Here is a 19,874-nt window from a genome sequence, read left to right on the forward strand (position 1 = left end):
CACGCCTGCCATATCACGAATGTTCAATAAACCGACGGATGACCAATCAACCACTCCCCACTTTCTCATCTGAGGAACTAGAGCACGAAACAGGGCGGGTCGAGGGGACCTTCAGGCCTGATTTCCCAGTATTGAAACTAGCCTTCCCACAGGGGGCCGGATGGGCTAGAATCCCCGCACAGCCTGAGACGCGCCCCCGACCCAGCAAGGCATTAACCTAGGCAAGCTTCCCGACCATCAACCCCACCCGACCCGTCCCTGCCGGCGTGTCAGCTGGGGACCCGAAAGGAACAGGGGCGTGGCTACTGGGGACCCGAAAGTAATAGGGGCGTGGCCGCGAGGTACCCGAAGGGAACAGGGGCGGGGCGCAGGCTTCGGTGCGCGTGGGAGGAACTACAAATCCCAGGGGGCGTCACCCCGAGAGGCGGAAGGGGCGGTCTCGGGCGGGCCGGGGCGGGCCGGGGCGGGGCGGGCCCAAGCGAGACTGAGGGAGGCCAGAGGGCTGCTAGGACCCCGGTCCGGCTGCGGGCAGAGTGCGCGGGAGACCATGTCGAGCGGCAGCAGCTGTAGCCAGACCCCAAGCCGGGCCATCCCCGCCACTCGCCGGGTGGTCCTCGGCGACGGCGTGCACCTGCCGCCCGGGGACTACAGCACCACCCCCGGCGGCACGCTCTTCAGCACCACTCCGGGAGGTAGGCACGGGCTCGGGGGTCGCCGCGCACCCGCTGCGGGTGCGGGCGGTGTGGAGAACGGACTGGGTAGAGCTGGAGGGCTCGGGAATCGCCAGCTGGACGTGGCGACCGGGCTCCGGGGCGCGGAGACTGGGAAGAACGGATACGGGGCATCAGGGAGGCGGTGAGGGTCACGGAGGTGGCCACAGGGAGCGCGCGGGGGGCCGCCTTCCATAGCCTGCCCTCTGGGTTCGAACTCCAGAGCCGCGGCTGCAAATGCCACCACATTAGTTTCCTTCTTTCTGGGAGAGACAGCTGAGTCCTCTCACCCAAACAAACGCACGCTTCCAGGACTGCCACATGCCAAGGTGTGCTGCTCCTTGTGGGTGCTGGGGGCAGTTCTGAGGCGGAATAGGGTGGGGTCAGGGTGACCCACGAACCAAGAAGAGGTCGGGCCTGGGGTTTTTATGGGATAGGTTGTTGGCGTCACTGACTCTTGCAGAACCCTTTTTCCTTCCTGAGGCACCCCCAGCTTTGGGCTGAGGGTGCTCGCCTGCTCCAGCAGTGCCTCGGCGACACGGGTGGCAGATCGCCCTTTTACGCGTGTGGTTCTCAGCGAAGGGACCTGGGGCCGCGGGCAGCGCTGTGCAGAAAAACACGTTCTTCTGTCCGGGGGGAGGGGAGGGAACCGTGTGACCTCCCTGAGAATGAATGAGAAAGAGGAAGCTGAGCTGGCGCGGGTGGGGGCCCGCCTTGGGCTGCCCTCGGGAGCCTGGCATTCCCTCCCAGCCCCGGAGTCCCGGCGCACGGGCGCTGATGAAACCTGCCCGAGCGTTTGCATGATGAAACCTTCGTGCTCACCACTTCCCTCCGGTCCTCGCGCTGTTCTCACTCGCTTCTGCCCTTCTCCCCTCCCTTTACACACCCTCTTCCACCGCTCCTTCCCAAACTGCTCGGAAAACGCCGCAGATTCTGGCGCTCCGCTGAGACCCACGGGTGGGGGCGGACGCGCGCGGGCGGGGCTAAGGCCTCGTCGCCTGCCAGCGTCGGGGCCACATGCTTATTTTCTCAGGCAGCTGTCCCGCCACCAGCGAGCACAGCCAGATCCGAGGCTCGGAGCTGTTTGATCCAAAACATACAATGTTAGAGCTGTTAGCGATCTTAGACGTTCTTGTACAACGGTGCCGCCTTATTCTATAGAACGCGGCATTGAGGCCCCAAATTCGTGCCCACTGTACAGTGTCACACTGTTTTCACAGATTGAAGAAGAAATAGCAGCCAAGCATAGAGGGGAGAAATGCTGCCTCATCTATTAAAAATGATCCAAGGAAAAGTTCCCAGCGACCCTACCTACCACTCTTTGACTCAAATTCTCTTTCCATGCTGGAACTTATATAGTCCATGCTGTTCTGCTTTTTCTGTGTCATGATGTGTCTACCGGGACTTTTCTGGACAATTTTGGGGCTCCTTCAAGTGAGGGTGTGAGCCTGTGCTTGATCTGTTCATGGTGGGTACTGAGGCAGGCCTGAAGGCTCAGCTTTGTTGCTGGATGGGGTGGGTCAGATTGGAAGCGATAGCCAGGGGTGCTGTTGATAGGGAACTCCCACTTCTCACTTGGCACTGGGAAATAGGGGTTTGGGGCAGACCTCAGCCAGTCTTCCTCCTTTTGAAGGTCTTCAGTTGAGAGGGAGAAGAAGGGGCATCAGAGTGTAATTTAGTTTTCTGAAGCCAACAGGAAGGAAGCTAGCAGTGCCCGGAGCCTAAAGCCAGGTCTTTCTTGTCTGGGGTGTCCAGCCGGGGAGGCACAGCTCACAGCCCATAACCTGGAGCATCCAGGCTTGCCTCTGCCTCTGCCAAGTCGTGGAGTCTTCCTCCAGAGCCCACTTCAGCCCAACCCTTTGCCACCACTTTGCCCAGGGCAGAGGAGCTTGACCTAATGAGAAAAGGTCATTCCCGGCCCCCTTCTGCTTCAGTCTGGAGTGCTGTTTCTCGTCTTCGATGTGCATACGAATTACCTGGGGACCTCATTTCAATGCAGATTCTGATTCTGAGGTTGGCGGTAGGGCCTAAGATTCTGCATTTCTAACTAGCTCTCAGTGGTTGGTGTAAGTACCTCACTCCGAGTACCGAGGAATTAATGGAATGTGACAGCCCTCACTGTTTCAGTCCTCTGCAGTCTGACCAAAAGTGATGCTTCTATCCAAGTAAACTTCTCTTGTGGTTGGGTTTGGCATCCATCTTAAACCGGGGTCTGGAGAGCCAGGCTTTTGACAGTCTTCCTGGGTGGGAAGTCAGGAGCTACTGAGTAAAGTGTCTGCTGGTCACTCTTGCTGGGAACAGCACTGCAGTGTTTGTCCCTGGGGCAGAATGAGAGCAGATGATCTGAGCCATCTCCATGCCTGTGACTCACTTTGCTTTCCAAGGTCATTAACCCTACACAGGCTGAGCCACTGATCTGAAGTTAGGTATCTGCAGAACTTAAGAGAAGTTTACTTCAGGGAGTGTCACAGATGAATATTTGAGTCTGTGGAGTCTTGTGGGGTGTTTTTAAAAAAATTTTATTGAAGTATAGTTGATTTACAATGTGTTAATTTCTGCTGTACAGCAAAGTGATTCAGTTATACATATATATTCCTTTTCATATTCTTTTCCATTAGGGTTTTTTTTTTTTCTCTTTTGGCCACGCTGTGCGGCATGAGGGACCTTAGTTCCCTGACCAGGGGTCGAACCTGTGCCCCCTGCCTTGGAAGCACAGAGTCCTATTCACTGGACCTCCAGGGAAGTCCCTCCATTGGGGTTTATCACAGCATACTGACTATAGTTCCCTGTGCTATACAGTAGGACCTTGTTGTTTATCCATTCTATATATATTAGAATAGTTTGCATCTGCTAATCCCAAACTCCCAATCCTTCCCTTCCCCACCACCCCTTTCCCTTAGCAACAAGTCTGTTCTCTATATCTGTGAAGTCTTAAAAATCTCCAGGGCTTCCCCGGTGGCGCATTGGTTGAGAGTCCGCCTGCCGATGCGGGGGATGTGGGTTCATGCCCCGGGTCCGGGAAGATCCCACGTGCCGCGGAGCGGCTGGGCCCGTGAGTCATTGCCGCTGGGCCTGCGCGTCCAGAGCCTGTGCTCTGTGGCGGGAGAGGCCACAGCAGTGAGAGGCCCGTGTACCACAAAAAAAAAAAAAAAAAAAAAAAATCTCCAGTAACACCATAAACCAGCAGAACCTTTGAGTGGGTCAGATACCTTCATCCACCCTTCCCCCACCAACCTCTACGTTCCCAGTTCCTTATTGGATGTTTGACCCCAAAGCTATAGGGGTTGTTGCTTGGGTGGTAGTCATACCTAAGCCCTGGACCTGGATAAGGTTAATCAGAGGTACGCAGGTACGACTACAGGTGTTACTGGCACCCTATTTGGTTAGACAAACAAAGTCTGTGCCCAGGAAGCTTACCTTGGGGCAGCTCCCAGGTCTGGCTGTGGAACAGACAGTGCCGGGAAGACGGGGAGGTGGACTGGGCACTGAAGCTGGGGTACAGCCAGTGTCCCCAGGCCCTACTCACATTGTCTCTTTTTTAAAAAAAATAAATTTATTTATTTTATTTATTTATTTTTGGCTGCGTTGGGTCTTTGTTGCTGCACGTGGACTTTCTCTAGTTGCGGCGAACAGGGGCTACTCTTCGTTGCGGTGCGCGGGCTTCTCATTGCGGTGGCTTCTCTTGTTGCGGAGCATGGACTCTAGGCGCGCGGGCTTCAGTAGTTGTGGGACGCGGGCTCAGTAGTTGTGGCTCGTGGGCTCTGGAGCACAGGCTCAGTAGTTGTGGTGCACGGGCTTAGTTGCTCCGTGACATGTGGGATCTTCCTGGATCAGGGATCGAATCCGTGTCCCCTGCATTAGCAGGCAGATTCTTAACCACTGTGCCACCAGGGAGGTCCATGTTGTCTCTTTATTACAGGTTAAAAGAACTTGACATTAAGGCCAGGAGGGAACTGTAATGGGCCTCTTTTTACACTGACCTGAGCTTCCTTTTAAAGCGTTTGGAACATTCCACACTATGTGCCTCATTAAAGACTTTGACCAGGACCCTGGTGTAGAGCATCCCAGACTCCCTCCAATGCCCATGGCCTCCCTGTTCTTAAGGCCTTTATGGCATGGGAGGACAGTGTGACCTCGAGGGCTTGCGTTGCAAGTTAGAAAGATGAAGTCACACCTGAAATAGAATTATAAGCATCAGAGTTTTATCTATAGACTGAAGCAATTAGACAGACACCCCACACCACCTCTGAGAACCTGTATGATATTAAGTGAGAATTGCCCCCTCTAAGTAGTCGGCCTGGTAGGCCTTACATTCTAACAATGCAGACACAGCTGTTGGATTTGAATTGCCTTCAGAAGCTTATGTATTTGTTTCCTCAAAGATGGCAGGGCCTCATTATTTGAAAAAGGAGTTTTTTTGTTTTTTCCTGAAAGAGCAAAGAAGTCCTTCATTACCACATTTGGTGAAAGGGCCAGCAGGATGGTACCATATTGTTCTCTTGGTATAAAGTAGTGAGGCGTTTGCTTGTCGGGTCGTTATTTGATGTCGTTCCTGGAAGAGGAATTAGGAAAGGGCAGCATTACTGAAAAAAGGATTGCTTTAAGGTGAAACGGACAAAAGGTAATTCATTTGTGTGCATAGATCCTTGTGTGTTCAAACAAACAAAGGAAAAATCTGTTACTTTCTCAACTTACTGAGATCCGTGCCAGTGTTCTTCCTGCTTTATGATTCATAACAGTGAATCACATGTATTTGTATACGTGTTTGTTCCCTAGGTTAGATAGGAAGTTCTTTCAGAGACAGCTTATTTTGCAGTGCCACCAGCTACGTGTGATGTCTAGAAGGTGAAGGGTTGAAAAGACTCCTGCAATGAAAGCATTCTTAGGGTAACCTAGTGTCTCTACCACCAGGCCTGGGTCTGAGCTGGCGTAATAAGAATATTTAGAATTTTCTTTTCTGTCCTTTCAGTTACAGGCATAGTTATTTATCTTGGAAAGTCCCAGAGGCAGAAGCTAACTTTCTCTGAACTTTCCCACTTATCCCAGTATTATTCCCAATCATTATGGAGCAGAAAGTGGAAGGAAGTGACTTTTTACACTGAGCAAGTCAGTATTGGGGCCCAGGTCTTAGACACTAGGATTGCTGCTCTTTATTTACTTGTTTGCTGCCAGTATTGCTGACTAGGTGGAAATAGGTGACATCTGTCCACGGCATTTGGATGCTCAAGACATGGGCCTTGTAACCCATTGCTTATGCCCATGAAGGTTCATGGGGAGAGCTCAGATACTAGACCCAGAGATACTTGTCTTGATGAGAATGGCTGTATCAGTTAGCTACTGCTGTATAACAAGCCATCCCCAAACTTAGTAACTTCAACAACAACAACAATCTGTTATTTCTCTTCATTCTTTGGGCCAGTTGGGCATATTTGTGTGTGTGTGTGTGGTATGCGGGCCTCTCACTGTTGTGGCCTCTCCCGTTGCGGAGCACAGGCTCCGGACGCGCAGGCTCAGTGGCCATGGCTCACAGGCCCAGCTGCTCTGGGGCATGTGGGATCTTCCCAGACCGGGACACAAACCCATGTCCCCTGCATCGGCAGGCAGACTCTCAACCGCTGTGCCACCAGGGAAGCCCTAGTTGGGCATTTTTGACCATCTTGCCTGAGCTACTCAACTGGCTGCATACACTTGGCAGCTGGATTGCCCTGGGCTGGAAGGTCCAAGATGGCCTTAGCCACCTGTCTGGGCATTGCTGGGGACGGCTGGAAGGTTGGGCTCTCTTTCTGTCCTCGTGGTCTCACATCATTCAGAATGTGAGCTTATTTACACGGCAGTTTGCAAGGCCTCTTAAGGCCTAGGCTCAGAAGTCACATAATGTCACTGAAATGGTATTCTGTAAGTCAAGGCAAGCTGCGGGCTAGCCCAGATTCAACGAGGGGGGAAAATAACTCCTTTGAATGAGGGAAGCTGCATGTGCAAACAGGGATCCGAGGATTTATGCAGACCACGCTTTTAGACGATGTTCCACAAGGGCCAAATCTCAAAGAACAGTCCTTTAAGGAAACTTAACTTCCCGTCCTGCTGTGTGGCCAGCAGAGCCAGGGCCAGGTGTAGAAGCAGACAGGAATCACAAGCCTGTGAATTGACCATTGGTTTAAGAACAGAGGACACCCTCCTGAAAATATTGAGTCATAGATCCCATGCCCCATTTTCAAGCCCTTCTGTCCAGCTCCAGAAAGCAAACCATACAGATGGCCATGGTGCCAGGCCACTGGGCCATACATTCACTTGGTGTCATGCCTTCTCTTACTAACTGCCACCCAGCCTGCCTCTTTCCCCTTCAAGCAGCCGGGCTTTGGGTACATCCTTCAGAGGAGCCCGTGCTTGCCCGGCCCTGCTCAGCACTCGCATTTGAACATCCTTGATTTTCTGGAATACTGGCAAGAGGGTGATGTCAGTGTCTGAGCCCAGCAGCCCACATGAGGGTGGGAGGGAGACTACCGGGGGTGCAGACGGGTTCATAGTCAGCGCACGCCCGGTGAGGCACATGGTGTGGAGGTGAAGAACTGGGTCTCTTGCCTTAAAGAGTGGGTGTGTATAAGTGGGCTTCTCTCTCTCTTTTTTTTTTTTTTTTAAAGAACTCTGGGGAGTGGCAGGGAGACTTCACAAAGGAAGTAGACTTGGGTTTTATTTTATTTTTATTTATTTTTTAATTTTTAAAAATTTTATTATTTTTTTTATTTTTTATTTTTTTGGCTGTGTTGGGTCTTTGTTGCTCCACGCGGGCTTTCTCTACCTGCAGTGCGGGAGCTACTCTTCGTTGAGGTGAGTGGGCTTCTCATTGTGATGGCTTCTGTTGTTGCGGAGCACGGGCTCTAGACACGTGGGCTTCATTAGTTGCAGCATGGGGGCTCGGTGGTTGTGGCACACGGGCTTAGTTGCCGCACGTGGGATCTTCCCGGACCAGGGCTCGAACCCGTGTCCCCTGCATCGGCAGGTGGATTCTCAACCACTGCGCCACCAGGGAAGCCCTGGGCTTCTCTCTTCTGCTCTTCTGAACAAAAGGGGAAAGTGGGCCTATATTAATTGGCTAGGGCTCCCGTAACAAAATCCACAGACTGGGTAGTTTAAACAACAGAAGTTTATTTCCTCCTTGGTCTGGAAGCTGGAAGTCCAAGATCAAAGTGCCGGCAGGCTTGGTTTCTCCTGAGGCCCTGTCCTTGGCTTGCAGACCGCAGCCCTCTTGCTGCCTCTGCACCTGGTGGGCGTCCTTCCTCTGTGGAATCTCTCTCTCCTCTTACAAGGACACCAGCATGTTGTTTTAGGGCCCCTACCCAACGGCCTCATTTTAACATAATGGCCTGTTTAAAAGGCCTTCTCCCCAGTTAAGGTTACACTGAGGTACTAGGGGTTGGGGCTTCTGCATGTGAATTTGGGGGGTGCCATTCACAAAAAACAGGGCCCCTCCCGTTTCCAGCAACAACAGGGGTGGGGCATTTCAGACAGGCACTCCCCTGTTGGTAGTGAGTTTCGGAGGCAGCCTTACCTGGCTCTGCCAGGTGCACAGGGAACGGGGAGGAGCTGGGCCGGCCCTAGAAGAATTCGTTCAGCTATTTTGTTCTGAACGTCCCTGTAAAAGCCTTGTCCCTTCTGCTTAATTTTCGAATCAACGGGCCTATTCCCTCATGGGGCCTGAAGGGAGGGCCCTTTGCCACTCGCTGGTGGCACCTTTGTTACTCCAGGACCTTCGTAAGACCCCTTGACCCCCGGGAACGTGGGCATCTTGGTTCTCTCTGCAGAGCTGGCGGGGCCAGACGTGAGGGCAGTCTTGGAGGGAGCATGCTCTTCCGCTTCTCTACCAAGATTCTCTCCCGGACCCGGTCCGCCCTGCTCGCCCAACACACTGCCCAGCAAGAACAGCCGCCCAGGCAAGGGCGGGGCGGGAGAGCCCTGCGGGCCCGCGCGGCCGTGCCTCCCGGCCGTCGGTGGTCAGGGCACCGCCGGTGAGCCGGCTGTAAGCTCATGAGTGCGTGGCTCCCGGGCGGCTGGCCCGCGTCCGAGCACAAGCGTCCGTCTGACTGTGTTGTGAAATGCTCTCCCGCCCCTGGAAGGGGAACAGCAGTTCTAGGAATTCCGCGCACTTGTACTCTTGTCGGGCCTCACGTCCTGGGGAGGAGCGCTCCTGCCAGGGAGGCCCGGGGAGAGCGAGGGACCAGCGTCTCAACTTACGGGAGCCTCAGACGCTTGGCCCCGAGGGGAGGGCGGGACCGCCGGGGGGCGGGTGGGGGGGGCCGGGGATGAAGAAGGAGTCTAGGAGGCCTCCCTCCCAGGGAACATCCTGTTCTGGCCAAACAGGCGGGAAAGGAGGCAGAAGTCTGGAGACCCCTACGACTTCCCCAGTGGCCCATGCGGTGGCCCCGCTGCCCAGCTTGTTATAAACAGAGGCTGGTGTTGGAGGTGACACGGGCTGGGTCTGCCTCAGGATGGCTGCGAGGGGCCGGCCTTTCTGAGCCTCAGTTTCCTGTCTGGGAGTTGAGGACAATGTGTGTCCCTCCTGGGGGTCGAGGGGCCCACGGAGACCTAGCAGGTCAGGCTCTGAGCGCCGCCCCCCTGCCCGCAGGCAGGCAGGGCTCCCGTGGTGATGTGGTCTTCAGGCCACTCCCGGGAGGCGCGGGTCTCGTTTGCACCGAGCTGTGGAATGAAGCTGGGACTGGGAGGTGAGGGCTGGTGTGTGGCGCACCCGGGTTTGAGCCCAGAACTGCTGCGTCCCCGGGCCCCGGGCTAGTTACACTTGAAAAGCACCTGCCCACAAGGAGATCCTAAAAATAAATGGTTGGTGTCAGAGCTGGAACAGACCTGAGAGATTACCTCTAAATCCTGGCACGGGGTTGGTGCTTTAAAAATAGTTTGAATGAGCCCAGAACAAGCCCTTGTTTACCAGTGCGGAAACCAGACCCTAGGGAAGGTCCGCCTTGCTTTATATGTTCAAACAAGATGTCCTCACCCCAAAACCTGCCTGGAGAAAATTTGGTGCACATCCAGGGAAGTCGCCCTGTGGTTCTTGAAGCATGTTTCTGTGGACCAAAAAAGGATGGAGGACGCCCTTACCCTCCCCCATCTCCACCCCTGCCCTTTCCCCACAAGCCTCTTCGCAGGTTGCTTGCCTCCCCTCTGATTTGTCCCAATTTTTTGTTTGTTTCTTTGTTTTGGCCCCCATCCAACTGATCCCTGGTGTGGATGGGACTGAATCAAGGGTAAAGTAGTCACCTGAAGCCACACTGGCCGTGGTAAGAGCTAGGGTTTGTTTGTTTAGGGCTCACTCGGTGTCAGCCACTGTGCTGCCCCACGCGGTGACCCTGTGAAGTGGCGCTCTCGTCACCACCATCATCCCCATTCTACAGAGGAGGAAATCGAGGCACAGAGACATGGAGCAATAACGCCCAGACTGGGTAGAGCCAGCAAGTGGGAGAGCTGGGTCTCTGACCACTAGGCTGTAGGAAGAGCAGCACCGTGTTCTCCCCCACCAACCCCTACTCCAGTGTTGTTCCCACCCTTTCTCTCCATAGCTGGGAACTCTGGCAGCCCGCTGGACTTACGGTGATGCATTTGAATGGGCTTTCAGTTGGAAGGCAGCCTCAGTTATTCTCTACATGTAGTTCGAGACCCAACCTTGAACTCTCCCCCAGCACCCAACGGGATCCCAGCTACACAAATGGTTGGAAGCGTGGTGGGGGTGGGGGTGGTCCACCTCTCTTCTCCCCCCAGCCCTGCAGGGTGGCAGGTTCTGGATTCCCGTGCTCTGCACCTCCAGTACCTCCCATCTGAGTCACCCACGGACCACCCCCCAGTTTGGGGCAGTGCAGAATTGGGGTGATTTGGATGCTTCTCTGGCTCAGGGGTTCAGGGTCAGGGGGCTTGGATTCTCTGTCGCCGGCGGTACACACGGGGTAGATCTCTCCCTGTCCCTCTGTGATCCCCACCTATGCCTCCGTTTTTAGACTCCACACACTTGACAGTAATCGTTTGTTTCCAGGTCTTTCTCCTCTGACTAAGTGTGTGTCTGAGATCAGGAAGCTGTTCCTATATCTAACGGTCCCTTACATCCCTCACACCTGGCCTGCTGTGGTCCAAAGGGGTTCAGTGAGGGACTTCCCTGGCAGTCCAGTGGTTAGGACTCAGCGCTTCCACTGCAGGGGGCACAGGTTTGATCCCTGGTCGGGAAACTTAAGATCCCCGCAAGCCCCATGGCGTGGCCAAAACACAAACAAACAAAGGGGTTCAGTGAGTGAATACATGACCGACCCAGCACACCTACTCTCAGGGATTGAGCAAAGAGTGGCAACTTTGTGGGTGAGTGTTAACACTTCTCCTGATCCTTGAATACAGTTCTGGAGTTAAAGTCTAGCGTGGACGGGGCTGGTACGCACGCCCTGGAGGTGCTGGAGGGGTGAGCTTACCACTCCGTCCCCAGCCCAGCAGAGAGCCCCCTGGGCTTTCATGGGGTGGGGAGGCTATCTTGTTCCAGCCACGGCAGTTCTAACTTGACTTACTAGGAAAGGAGATTCTGACCTTATATCCTTATTTATTTGTTTGCTTAATATCCCTATATCCTTAGTACAGTTTTGTATTAAAAAAAAAAAAGTTCAGTGTAAAAGATGTTTTCTTTGCCTTAATCCTTATCTCACCCCCAGAGATAACCAAACGCAAAATACAGTTCTGTGACTTTTTCATGAAATACTGTGGACAGTGTACACTTTTCTTATTCCAAATAGTACCTGCACAGCATTGTATTGTAGGTCTGATCCATAACTTATTTAACCTGTCCCTTAGTTTAAAAAAAAAAAATCAAAGTTGTATATATATATATATAAAGTTATAGGACTTCCCTGGTGGCTCAGTGGTTAAGAATCCGCCTGCCAATGCAGGGGGCACAGGTTCAAGCCCTGGTCCTGGAAGATCCTACATGCTGCAGAGCACCTAAGCCCGTGCACCAGAACTATTGAGCCCGCGTGCCACGACTACTGAAGCCCGCGCGCTCAGAGCCTGTGTTCCGTAACAAGAAGCCACCACAATGAGAAACCTGCGCACTACAAGGAAGGGTAGCCCCCGCTCGCCGCAACTAGAGAAAGCCCACGTGCAGCAACGAAGACTCAACGTAGCCAAAAATAAGTAGATAGATAGATAAATAAATAAATAAATTTATTTTTAAAAAAGTAGACAGGGACTTCCCTGGTGGCACAGTGGTTAAGAATCTCCTGCCAAGGCATGGGACATGGGTTCGAGCCCTGGGCCGGGAAAATCCCACATGCCGCGGAGCAACTAAGCCCGTGCACCACAACTACTGAGCCTGTGCTGTAGAGCCCGTGAGCCACAACTACTGAAGCCGGCACGCCTAGAGTCCGTGCTCCACAACAAGAGAAGCCACCAGAGTGAGAAGCCCACACACCTCAACAAAGAGTAGCTGCCACTCACCGCAACTAGAGAAAGCCCCCACACAGCAACGAAGACCCAATGCAGCCAAAAAATAAATAAATAAAAATTAAAAAAATAAAAACAGTAAACTGATTTTTTTTTTTAAAAAAAAACTCATCTCTCAATTCAGGAAAAGGCTCTTTTCTTTTTTTCTATTCAAGTAAATTCTTTTGATCAATTTTTCTTTTCTCTCTTTCTTGACTTCCTATTATCCAGGATTTGGGTACTGTCTCTAATTGGTTATCTTTTTGTCTTCTGCTCCCTTTATTATCTGTTTCCTCCTGTTGGTTTCAATTTGTTTTGTTTTGTTTTCGGCTGCAATGGGTCTTCGTTGCTGTGTGCAGGCTTTCTCTAGTTGCGGCGAGCAGGGGCTACTCCTCATTGAGGTGCACAGGCTTCTCATTGCAGTGGCTTCTCTTGTAGCGGAGCATGGGCCCTAGAGCACACGGGCTTCAGTAGTGGCGGCGTGTGGGCTCCATAGTTGTGGCTCACAGGCTGTAGAGCACAGGCTCAGTAGTTGTAGCTCATGGGCTCTAGAGCGCAGGTGCAGTAGTTGTAGCTCGTGGGCTCTAGAGCACAGGCGCAGTAGTTGTAGCTCATGGGCTCCAGAGTGCAGGCTCAGTAGTTGTGGCACGTGGGCTTAGTTGCTCCACGGCATGTGCAATCTTCCAGGACCAGGGCTCGAACCCGTGTCCCCTGCATTAGCAGGCAGATTCTTTTTTTTTTTTTAATTTGTTTATTTATCTATCTATTTATTTATTTTTGCTGCGTTGGGTCTTTGTTGCTGCACACGGGCTTTCTCTAGTTGTGTTGAGCAGGGACTACTCTTCATTGCGGTGCGCAGGCTTCTTGTTGCGGTGGCTTCTCTTGTTGCGGAGCACGGGCTCTAGGCACGTGGGCTTCAGCAGTTGTGGCACGCAGGCTCAGTAGTTGTGGCTCACGGGCTCTAGAGCACAGGCTCAGTAGTTGTGGCACACGGGCTTAGTTGCTCCTCAGCATGTGGGATCTTCCCAGACCAGGGCCTGAACCCATGTCCCCTGCATTGGCAGGCGAATTCTTAACCACTGCGCCACCAGGGAAGTCCCTGTTGGTTTATTTGAATCTCTCATTAAATGTTGTGAGCTTTTTTTCAGAAATGCATGGAGACATTTGACTGTTTATATTTAAGAGTGAGGTGCTTAAGAGCTGACTGGAAGCCCCTTTTGAGTTGTGGAGACTGGTGGACTCAATCTAGTGGCTAGTTGGTTTTTTGCATTTGGGATACCCCCCTCCCAAAATCCGTTTCTACAGATCTTTATCTTTACTCTTGATTCTGAAGCAGGGCAGGGCTGGGGGTTTGAGGCCACCATTCAGGAGGTCAGCTTTACTTATGTTCCCTGTCTCCCCTCCTCCTGGGTGAATGTGTGGCACCTCTCCCTGTTCTCAGCCCCCATCCCCATTTTCCTTGTTGCCTCTAATTCCTGAACCTTCCTAGGTTCTGACCCCGCTTGCTTCCTGTTGTAACCTCCACTGCCACCTTCCTGCATTTAGTTCTCCCCCTTTCCCTCTCTCTGTTAGAATCACTCCTCCATTCACTTTCTGTCTTCATATATGATGATTTAGAGAACAGTTGGAACCCCTTTTGCATCCAGGTGGGAGCATGTGCTTCTACTTGTTCTTGGTGTTCTACTTCTCTCTCTTGGAGAGAAGCAGCAGGAAACACTGGCTTGGCTTTACCAGCTGGAAGCTGCCTAGATCCTCAAAAGCTTTTGTTTATAGAAACCTAGTGGGGGTGGGTCATTTTCCCTTACACGGAGAGGAAGTAGGCCTTCAGCTGAAGAGTGTTACGGGGGGACGGGCTGGTGTGACACCCACATGCGCCAGAGGATCGCGGGGACCGTGGCATCCCCTGCTGGTTTCCACTTCCTGTCCCCGTATGCAGGCCACGTCCCCTGTTCCGGGAGACCGCAGCAGCCTTGTCAGCTAAGGGTTCCTATTTTTGACAGTATGGGACTGTGTGTGTTTTGTAAAGTTTGCGTCCTCTGTGGGAGGCTTAGGGAATTTCCAGAAGATCACTGTTCACTGAAGCTGTGTGATGGTGGATCCCATGAAGGGTTGGAAGAAGAAAGGGTTAAAAAGCCAAAGCAGCTTCATCTCCAGCTCCTATTCTTCACCAGCCCCAAATTAGTCAGTCAGTGGTGGCTTTGTGGTCTCCTCCCCTCCCAGGCTCCATGCCTTGTCAGCTGACTTTCTGAATGCCCTGTTTACCCTCCTACAGCCTCCCTCCTGGCTGAATTATTCTGATGGTGGCTGTCTCGGGTGCCACCTCTGCTGGCATTTAGATTACGGATTTTATTAACTGAAGTGAGGATTTTTATTTTTAAATAAGTGCACTAGCCATAGGATAAAGGGCACATTGTTTATTTCTTTTTCTCTTTTAAGCATAATTACTGACTTTTCAAATGCTGGGAGCTACTTCTGAGTATGTACATTGAAGAATTGAAAGGAGGGTCTCAAGATATTTGCACACCCATGATCCTAGTAGCATTATTCACAATAACCAAAAGGTAGATGCAGCCCGAATGTCTGTGGATAAACAAAATTGGTATAGCCATACAATTGAATGTTATTCAGCCTTCAGGGGAAGGAAATTCCCACATGGGGTCCAACCATGTAGGTGAACCTTGAGGACATTATGCTAACTGAAACGACAGTTGCAAAAAGACAAATACTGTATGATTCCACTTATATGAGGCACCTAGAGCAGTCCAGCTCAGAGGGACAGAGAGTGGAGTGGTGGCTGCCAGGGGCTGGGGGAGGGGGAGTTGTTTCCTGGATAGAGTTTCAGTTTGGCAGGATGAAAACAGTCCTGGAGATGGGTTGTACAACCACGCGGATGTACTTACACTACTCAACTGTACATTTTAAAATTAGTTCAGATGGTAAGTTTTATGTTGTTTCTATTTTACCACACTTGTTTAAAAAATTGCTGAGGGCTAGTGACCTTTAAAGAACCTCCCCAGAAGCTGCTGACCTCCAAGTTGTTGTTTTTTTTTTTTTTTAATTTATTTATTCTATCTGTTTATTTTTGTCTGCGTTGGGTCTTGGTTGCTGCGCACGGGCTTTCTCTAGTTGCGGCGAGCGGGGGCTACTCTTCGTTGTGATGTGCAGGCTTCTCACTGCGGTGGCTTCTCTTGTGGCGGAGCACGGGCTCTAGTCACGTGGGCTTCAGTAGTTGTGGCACGTGGGCCCAGTAGTTGTGGCTCGCAGGCTCTGGAGCGCAGGCTCAGTAGTTGTGGCTCACAGGCTTAGCTGCTCCGCGGCATGTGGGATCTTCCCGGACCAGGGCTCAAACCCGTGTCCCCTGCATTGGCAGGCGGATTCTTAACCACTGCGGCACCAGGGAAGTCCCTCATCTGCAGTCTTTATCATACTTTGCATTCTACTTGTACATATATTTAATATTTCTCTTTTTATCACCTTCTCTTTTAAATTTAGTTTTTATTATTACATATATCATGTAATATATAACATGTACTATTACCGTATTCAATTATATCCTATTGTATTTATTAAAAGGAAGCTTGATATCACAACCGTATATGGAAAAACCAGACTCACTTGCCGTAAACAGAAGGTAGCTATAAAAGGAAACATAATGACAACAAGACAGTTTTAAATTCTGGCTAGATTCCTCTGCCTGGTGACGGCTCGGAGCCTGGGGCCTGCTCCTTGTTGAGAGGGGCGCCATCAGCAAATGTTCGGGAGGTGTTATGTGACTAGGACCACGCGGGTGCTTCTGAGATAATCAGGATTAAACAAGGGCCCAACGGGTGTAACCTTCTCAGTCTTCACTCTTGTTTGAGGAATCAGCTGACCTCCCACCAGGCTCCTGGGTCCTCTGCTTGATAAAACACTCCCTTTTTAAGGAGTCTCGCAGGCAGCCGCCCCCATAGGAGGGGTCCTGGGTGCTTTAAGGATAGTGAATCGTAAGACATGGCCCCTCACACTAGGGTGACACTTGAGAAAGGAGAGTCACCCTCTCTCCTGTGTAGAAGCCCTGAAGTGCAGTGCGTCGGAGCGGATAGGTAAAGGATGCTGGGGGCGGGGGTGTCTCAGGGGAGGTGGGGCAGTTTGGTAGCAGCAGGGTCCTGGGCTGCAGCCAGGCACGAGTAAGCCTCACTCCTCCCTCCGGGCTTTTGCAGGAAAACCTGCCACCTGCGCTGCAGCCACACCTCAAAGACCTGGGGGGAAAACAGCAGGCTGCCCGGGAGCGGGAGCGGGGAGTCCGCCATGGCTTTATCAATGTCCCCGCCCCCTGCCAGGTACCAGGATCATCTACGACCGGAAGTTCCTAATGGAGTGTCGGAACTCGCCTGTGACCAAGACACCCCCGCAGGACCTGCCCACCATTCCCGGGGTCACTAGCCCTGTGGGTGATGAGCCCCCTACAGAAGCCAGCCGGGACCACCTGAGCAGCAGCCCAGAGGACAAGCCGGCGGGCGGTGAGTGGCCGCGCTCGGCCAGGCTCTCCCTGGGGAAGGGAACGCGTGTGGTCCCATCGGCTCAGGGGGAGTTCCAGGGAGGGGATGACGCTCCTGCAAGGAACTGCCCAGAGTCCAGAGGGTGTGGGTAGGGACTGGAGTGTAGAACTTTCATGGGAACCAGCTTTCCCCGGGAAAGGGGCCCAGGAACCGGAGGAAAGGCAATTTGGCCTCAGATAATCTCATTAGTGGGGAGCTTGCCTGAAACGCCAGGGGATCACGCAGCCACTTTGATAAGCACTTTAATAACCTTTGTGTAATTGTCCCTGAAGCGTTTCCGGGTGTCTGTGATACTCGGAACCCACCCACGATATCTGTGGGCAGGAGGTGACTGACTTATCAAAGCCACCGCGTCCTCGCCCTCTAGGAAGTTACATGTCTGTGGGATCAGAAAGGCATCCAGGATGCCTTCCGTTAGGGTGTCCGTAGCGGATTCTGGAGGCGGTAGAAACAGTGCAACCAGTTGTTTCTGCAGGTACCACATGGGGTGCCCCACACCCCCTGCCAAGCGATCAGAGCAGCCACCCTGCCAGAGGTGTGAGAATGCCCCCTTTGTGGCATCGGGACTGGCTGGAAGGAACATCTGAGTGCTTCTGCTACGTGGAGGGTGCAGCATAAGCACTCACAGACAACCTGAGTCAGCCTGGAGGCCGCTGACCCTTCACCCAAAGGCAGTACACCAAGCCCAGACAGGAAGGAGCTGGGACCTCAGGCTGGGCTGGCTCTGCTGACAGCAGCAGAGAGCCCATCTCCCCAGAACCCATCGCCTGCAGGATGTGGTTCATTATTAACTCGGGAACCCCAAATCCCGAGACGGGCCCCAGCTGCCTTGCCTTCAGACTTGGAGAGCCTTGGAGGGAAGGGAGGTGGACTCGGGCACAGAAAGCGCGGTAGGAAGGACGGCCCCAGGCAGCGCAGTTCCCTGCCCTTTGTTACAGGATGGAGAGAAGGAGGGATAGAGTCACATGGTCGGTCCCCCGCTTAAACCAAAGACTGGTAGTTGAGGATGGAGGTTGTCATCACCTGAAATGGTTGTGTCACCGCTACCCGAAGGCTGTCCGTCGCCCGCACTTGCGCACCCACTTCCCTCCCAGTTTCTAGAACTGCTCTGGCCCATAACAAACGCGGGTTAGCTCAGCAGTGCCCCAGGCCAATAGCTCTGACCCCACAATAACAGCCTAGTGGTCTGCATGGTTGTTGGGATGGGGTGTAGTGGAGGAGGGGGACGTGATTTTCCATTTTGCTTAACTGGCTATGAGAAGCCAAGCCTCCCACCCTTGGACCCACATATTTGTGGGTAGACGAAGGTCGTTGTTCCCCTCTGGGAGTCACAGCAGGCATCCTGCCCTGTGGAACCTTGGAGCAGTGTTGGCCAGGAGATCATGAAGGAGGCAGTTCCATTAAAAAGGACAACAAGGGAATTCCCTGGCGATCCAGTGGTTAAGACTCCGCGCTCCCAATGCAGGGGGCCCGGGTTCAATCCCCGGTCGGGGAACTAGATCCCGCATGCCACAACTAAAAGATCCCTCACACGGCAACGAAGATCCTGAGGGCTGCAACTAAGACCACGCACAGCCAAATAAATGAATACATTCATTAATTTAAAAAAGAAAAGAAAAAAACAAGCTGCCACAGCATGAATTAAAATTGAAAATTTTTTTTTTTTTTTTTTTGGCGGTACGCGGGCCTCTCACTGTTGTGGCCCCTCCCGTTGCGGAGCACAGGCTCTGGACGCACAGGCTCAGCGGCCATGGCCATGGCTCACGGGCCCAGCCGCTCCACGGCATGTGGGATCTTCCCGGACCGGGGCACGAACCCGCGTCCCCTGCATCGGCAGGCGGACTCTCAACCGCTGCGCCACCAGGGAAGCCCGAAAATTGAAAATTTTAATGGTAAGAGTTGGACAAGGGCAGTGAGTGGCTGAATTACCCAAATAACTTCTGTATCACAGGGTCAGGCTATTCTGTGGGGAATCAGATGTATGCTTAGTAGGTTAGGGTACCACTTTCTAAACCAGAAGTTGGGACATGTGCTCAGAAAGGACTTATGTTTAAGAAATATTTGGGATGGGCTTCCCTGGTGGCGCAGTGGTTGAGAATCCGCCTGCCGATGCAGGGGACGCGGGTTCGTGCCCCGGTCCGGGAAGATCCCACGTGCCGCGGAGCGGCTGGGCCCGTGAGCCACGGCCGCTGAGCCTGCGCGTCCGGAGCCTGTGCTCCGCAATGGGAGAGGCCACAACAGTGAGAGGCCCGCGTACTGCAAAAAAAAAAAAAAAAAAAAAAAAAGAAATATTTGGGAAATTGTATTTATTTCAAATCACAAGGAGCCATTCACTCTTATTAAAGATAATACAAATTATACAAAATTCAGGGCTGTCACCTCTCCTGTGGGGAGACGTGATCTCTGTGCTTCATTTGGGGTTGGGGGAGGGAGCACAGCTGGACGTGTGTTTCCAGGAATTCCTGGTCCTGCCCTCCCTCCATTCTCCTTGGAAGCACAGAGCTGCCACTACGCTCCTTGTGAGAACAGCAGAATGGGAAACCGCGCCTCTTCTTGGCCTCTAGAATGTCGGCGCTACCACATGCCCATGGCTCACCTGGCCCCCTGTCCCTTCTCTCCCCAGGTGAAGAGTCACAATTTGAGATGGACATTTAAAGGGCCAGCGGTCGGAGTGAGCAATGCCGCTGGGGCCCCAGAGGCCTGGCTCGGGAGAAAGAGTCACACCAGCCAGGCCTCAGGAAAGTTACCATCCTGGGCAGGCGTCGGGTGTGGAGCCTTCCAGCCCAGCCCGCTGCTCCCTCACTCAGGGCACCGGCTCCCCCTCCCCCTTCGTGGACACCAGCAGATACCTCCGCGTGCCTCCAGCCCTGCAGGAGCTGTCACCCCGAGGGCAGTGACCTCAGGCACACCGTGCAGCCCAGGGCCAGCTAGTGGACACGGAGGAGTCCTCCGGCCCTCCCAGCCCTCTCCTCCGGGGGGCGCACCCACCCCTTCCTTAGGTTGGTGTGTGGGAAGGTTCCCCTCCCGCTCCCTTCCCAAGAAAGGAAATAAAAGCAGCCTTCGCCCTAGGGCCAAGAGTTGGCCCCTGTCTGAGCTCTTTTCAACTCCTTGTGGATAGCTAATGCCAGCTACTCCGTGCCATGCTTGTCAAGCACTTTCTATACTGTCA

At 53.0% G+C, this 19,874-nt stretch overlaps 1 protein-coding gene across 1 annotated transcript; it reads left to right on the top strand.

Annotated features, from left to right (window-relative positions):
• Window positions 1-460: 460 nt before the first annotated feature.
• Window positions 461-19,798, top strand: EIF4EBP1 (eukaryotic translation initiation factor 4E binding protein 1). The gene is made up of 3 exons (XM_059049252.2): window positions 461-692; window positions 16,487-16,666; window positions 19,329-19,798. Exons 1-3 carry the CDS (start codon window positions 548-550, stop codon window positions 19,358-19,360), a joined length of 357 nt encoding a protein of 118 aa, XP_058905235.1. The 5' UTR covers window positions 461-547; the 3' UTR covers window positions 19,361-19,798.
• Window positions 19,799-19,874: the final 76 nt, after the last annotated feature.

Source organism: Kogia breviceps, chromosome 20 (assembly GCF_026419965.1).
Source record: "Kogia breviceps isolate mKogBre1 chromosome 20, mKogBre1 haplotype 1, whole genome shotgun sequence".
In the NCBI taxonomy this organism is placed as follows: Eukaryota; Metazoa; Chordata; class Mammalia; order Artiodactyla; family Physeteridae; genus Kogia; species Kogia breviceps.

Bases quoted from the DNA above. Each gene is read 5' to 3' on its own strand.
- EIF4EBP1 (XM_059049252.2), top strand. From the start codon at position 548: ATGTCGAGCGGCAGCAGCTGTAGCCAGACCCCAAGCCGGGCCATCCCC. The intron at 693-16,486 runs GTAGGCACGGGC...GCCCCCTGCCAG, and splicing joins CTTCAGCACCACTCCGGGAG to GTACCAGGATCATCTACGAC. The intron at 16,667-19,328 runs GTGAGTGGCCGC...TTCTCTCCCCAG, and splicing joins AGAGGACAAGCCGGCGGGCG to GTGAAGAGTCACAATTTGAG.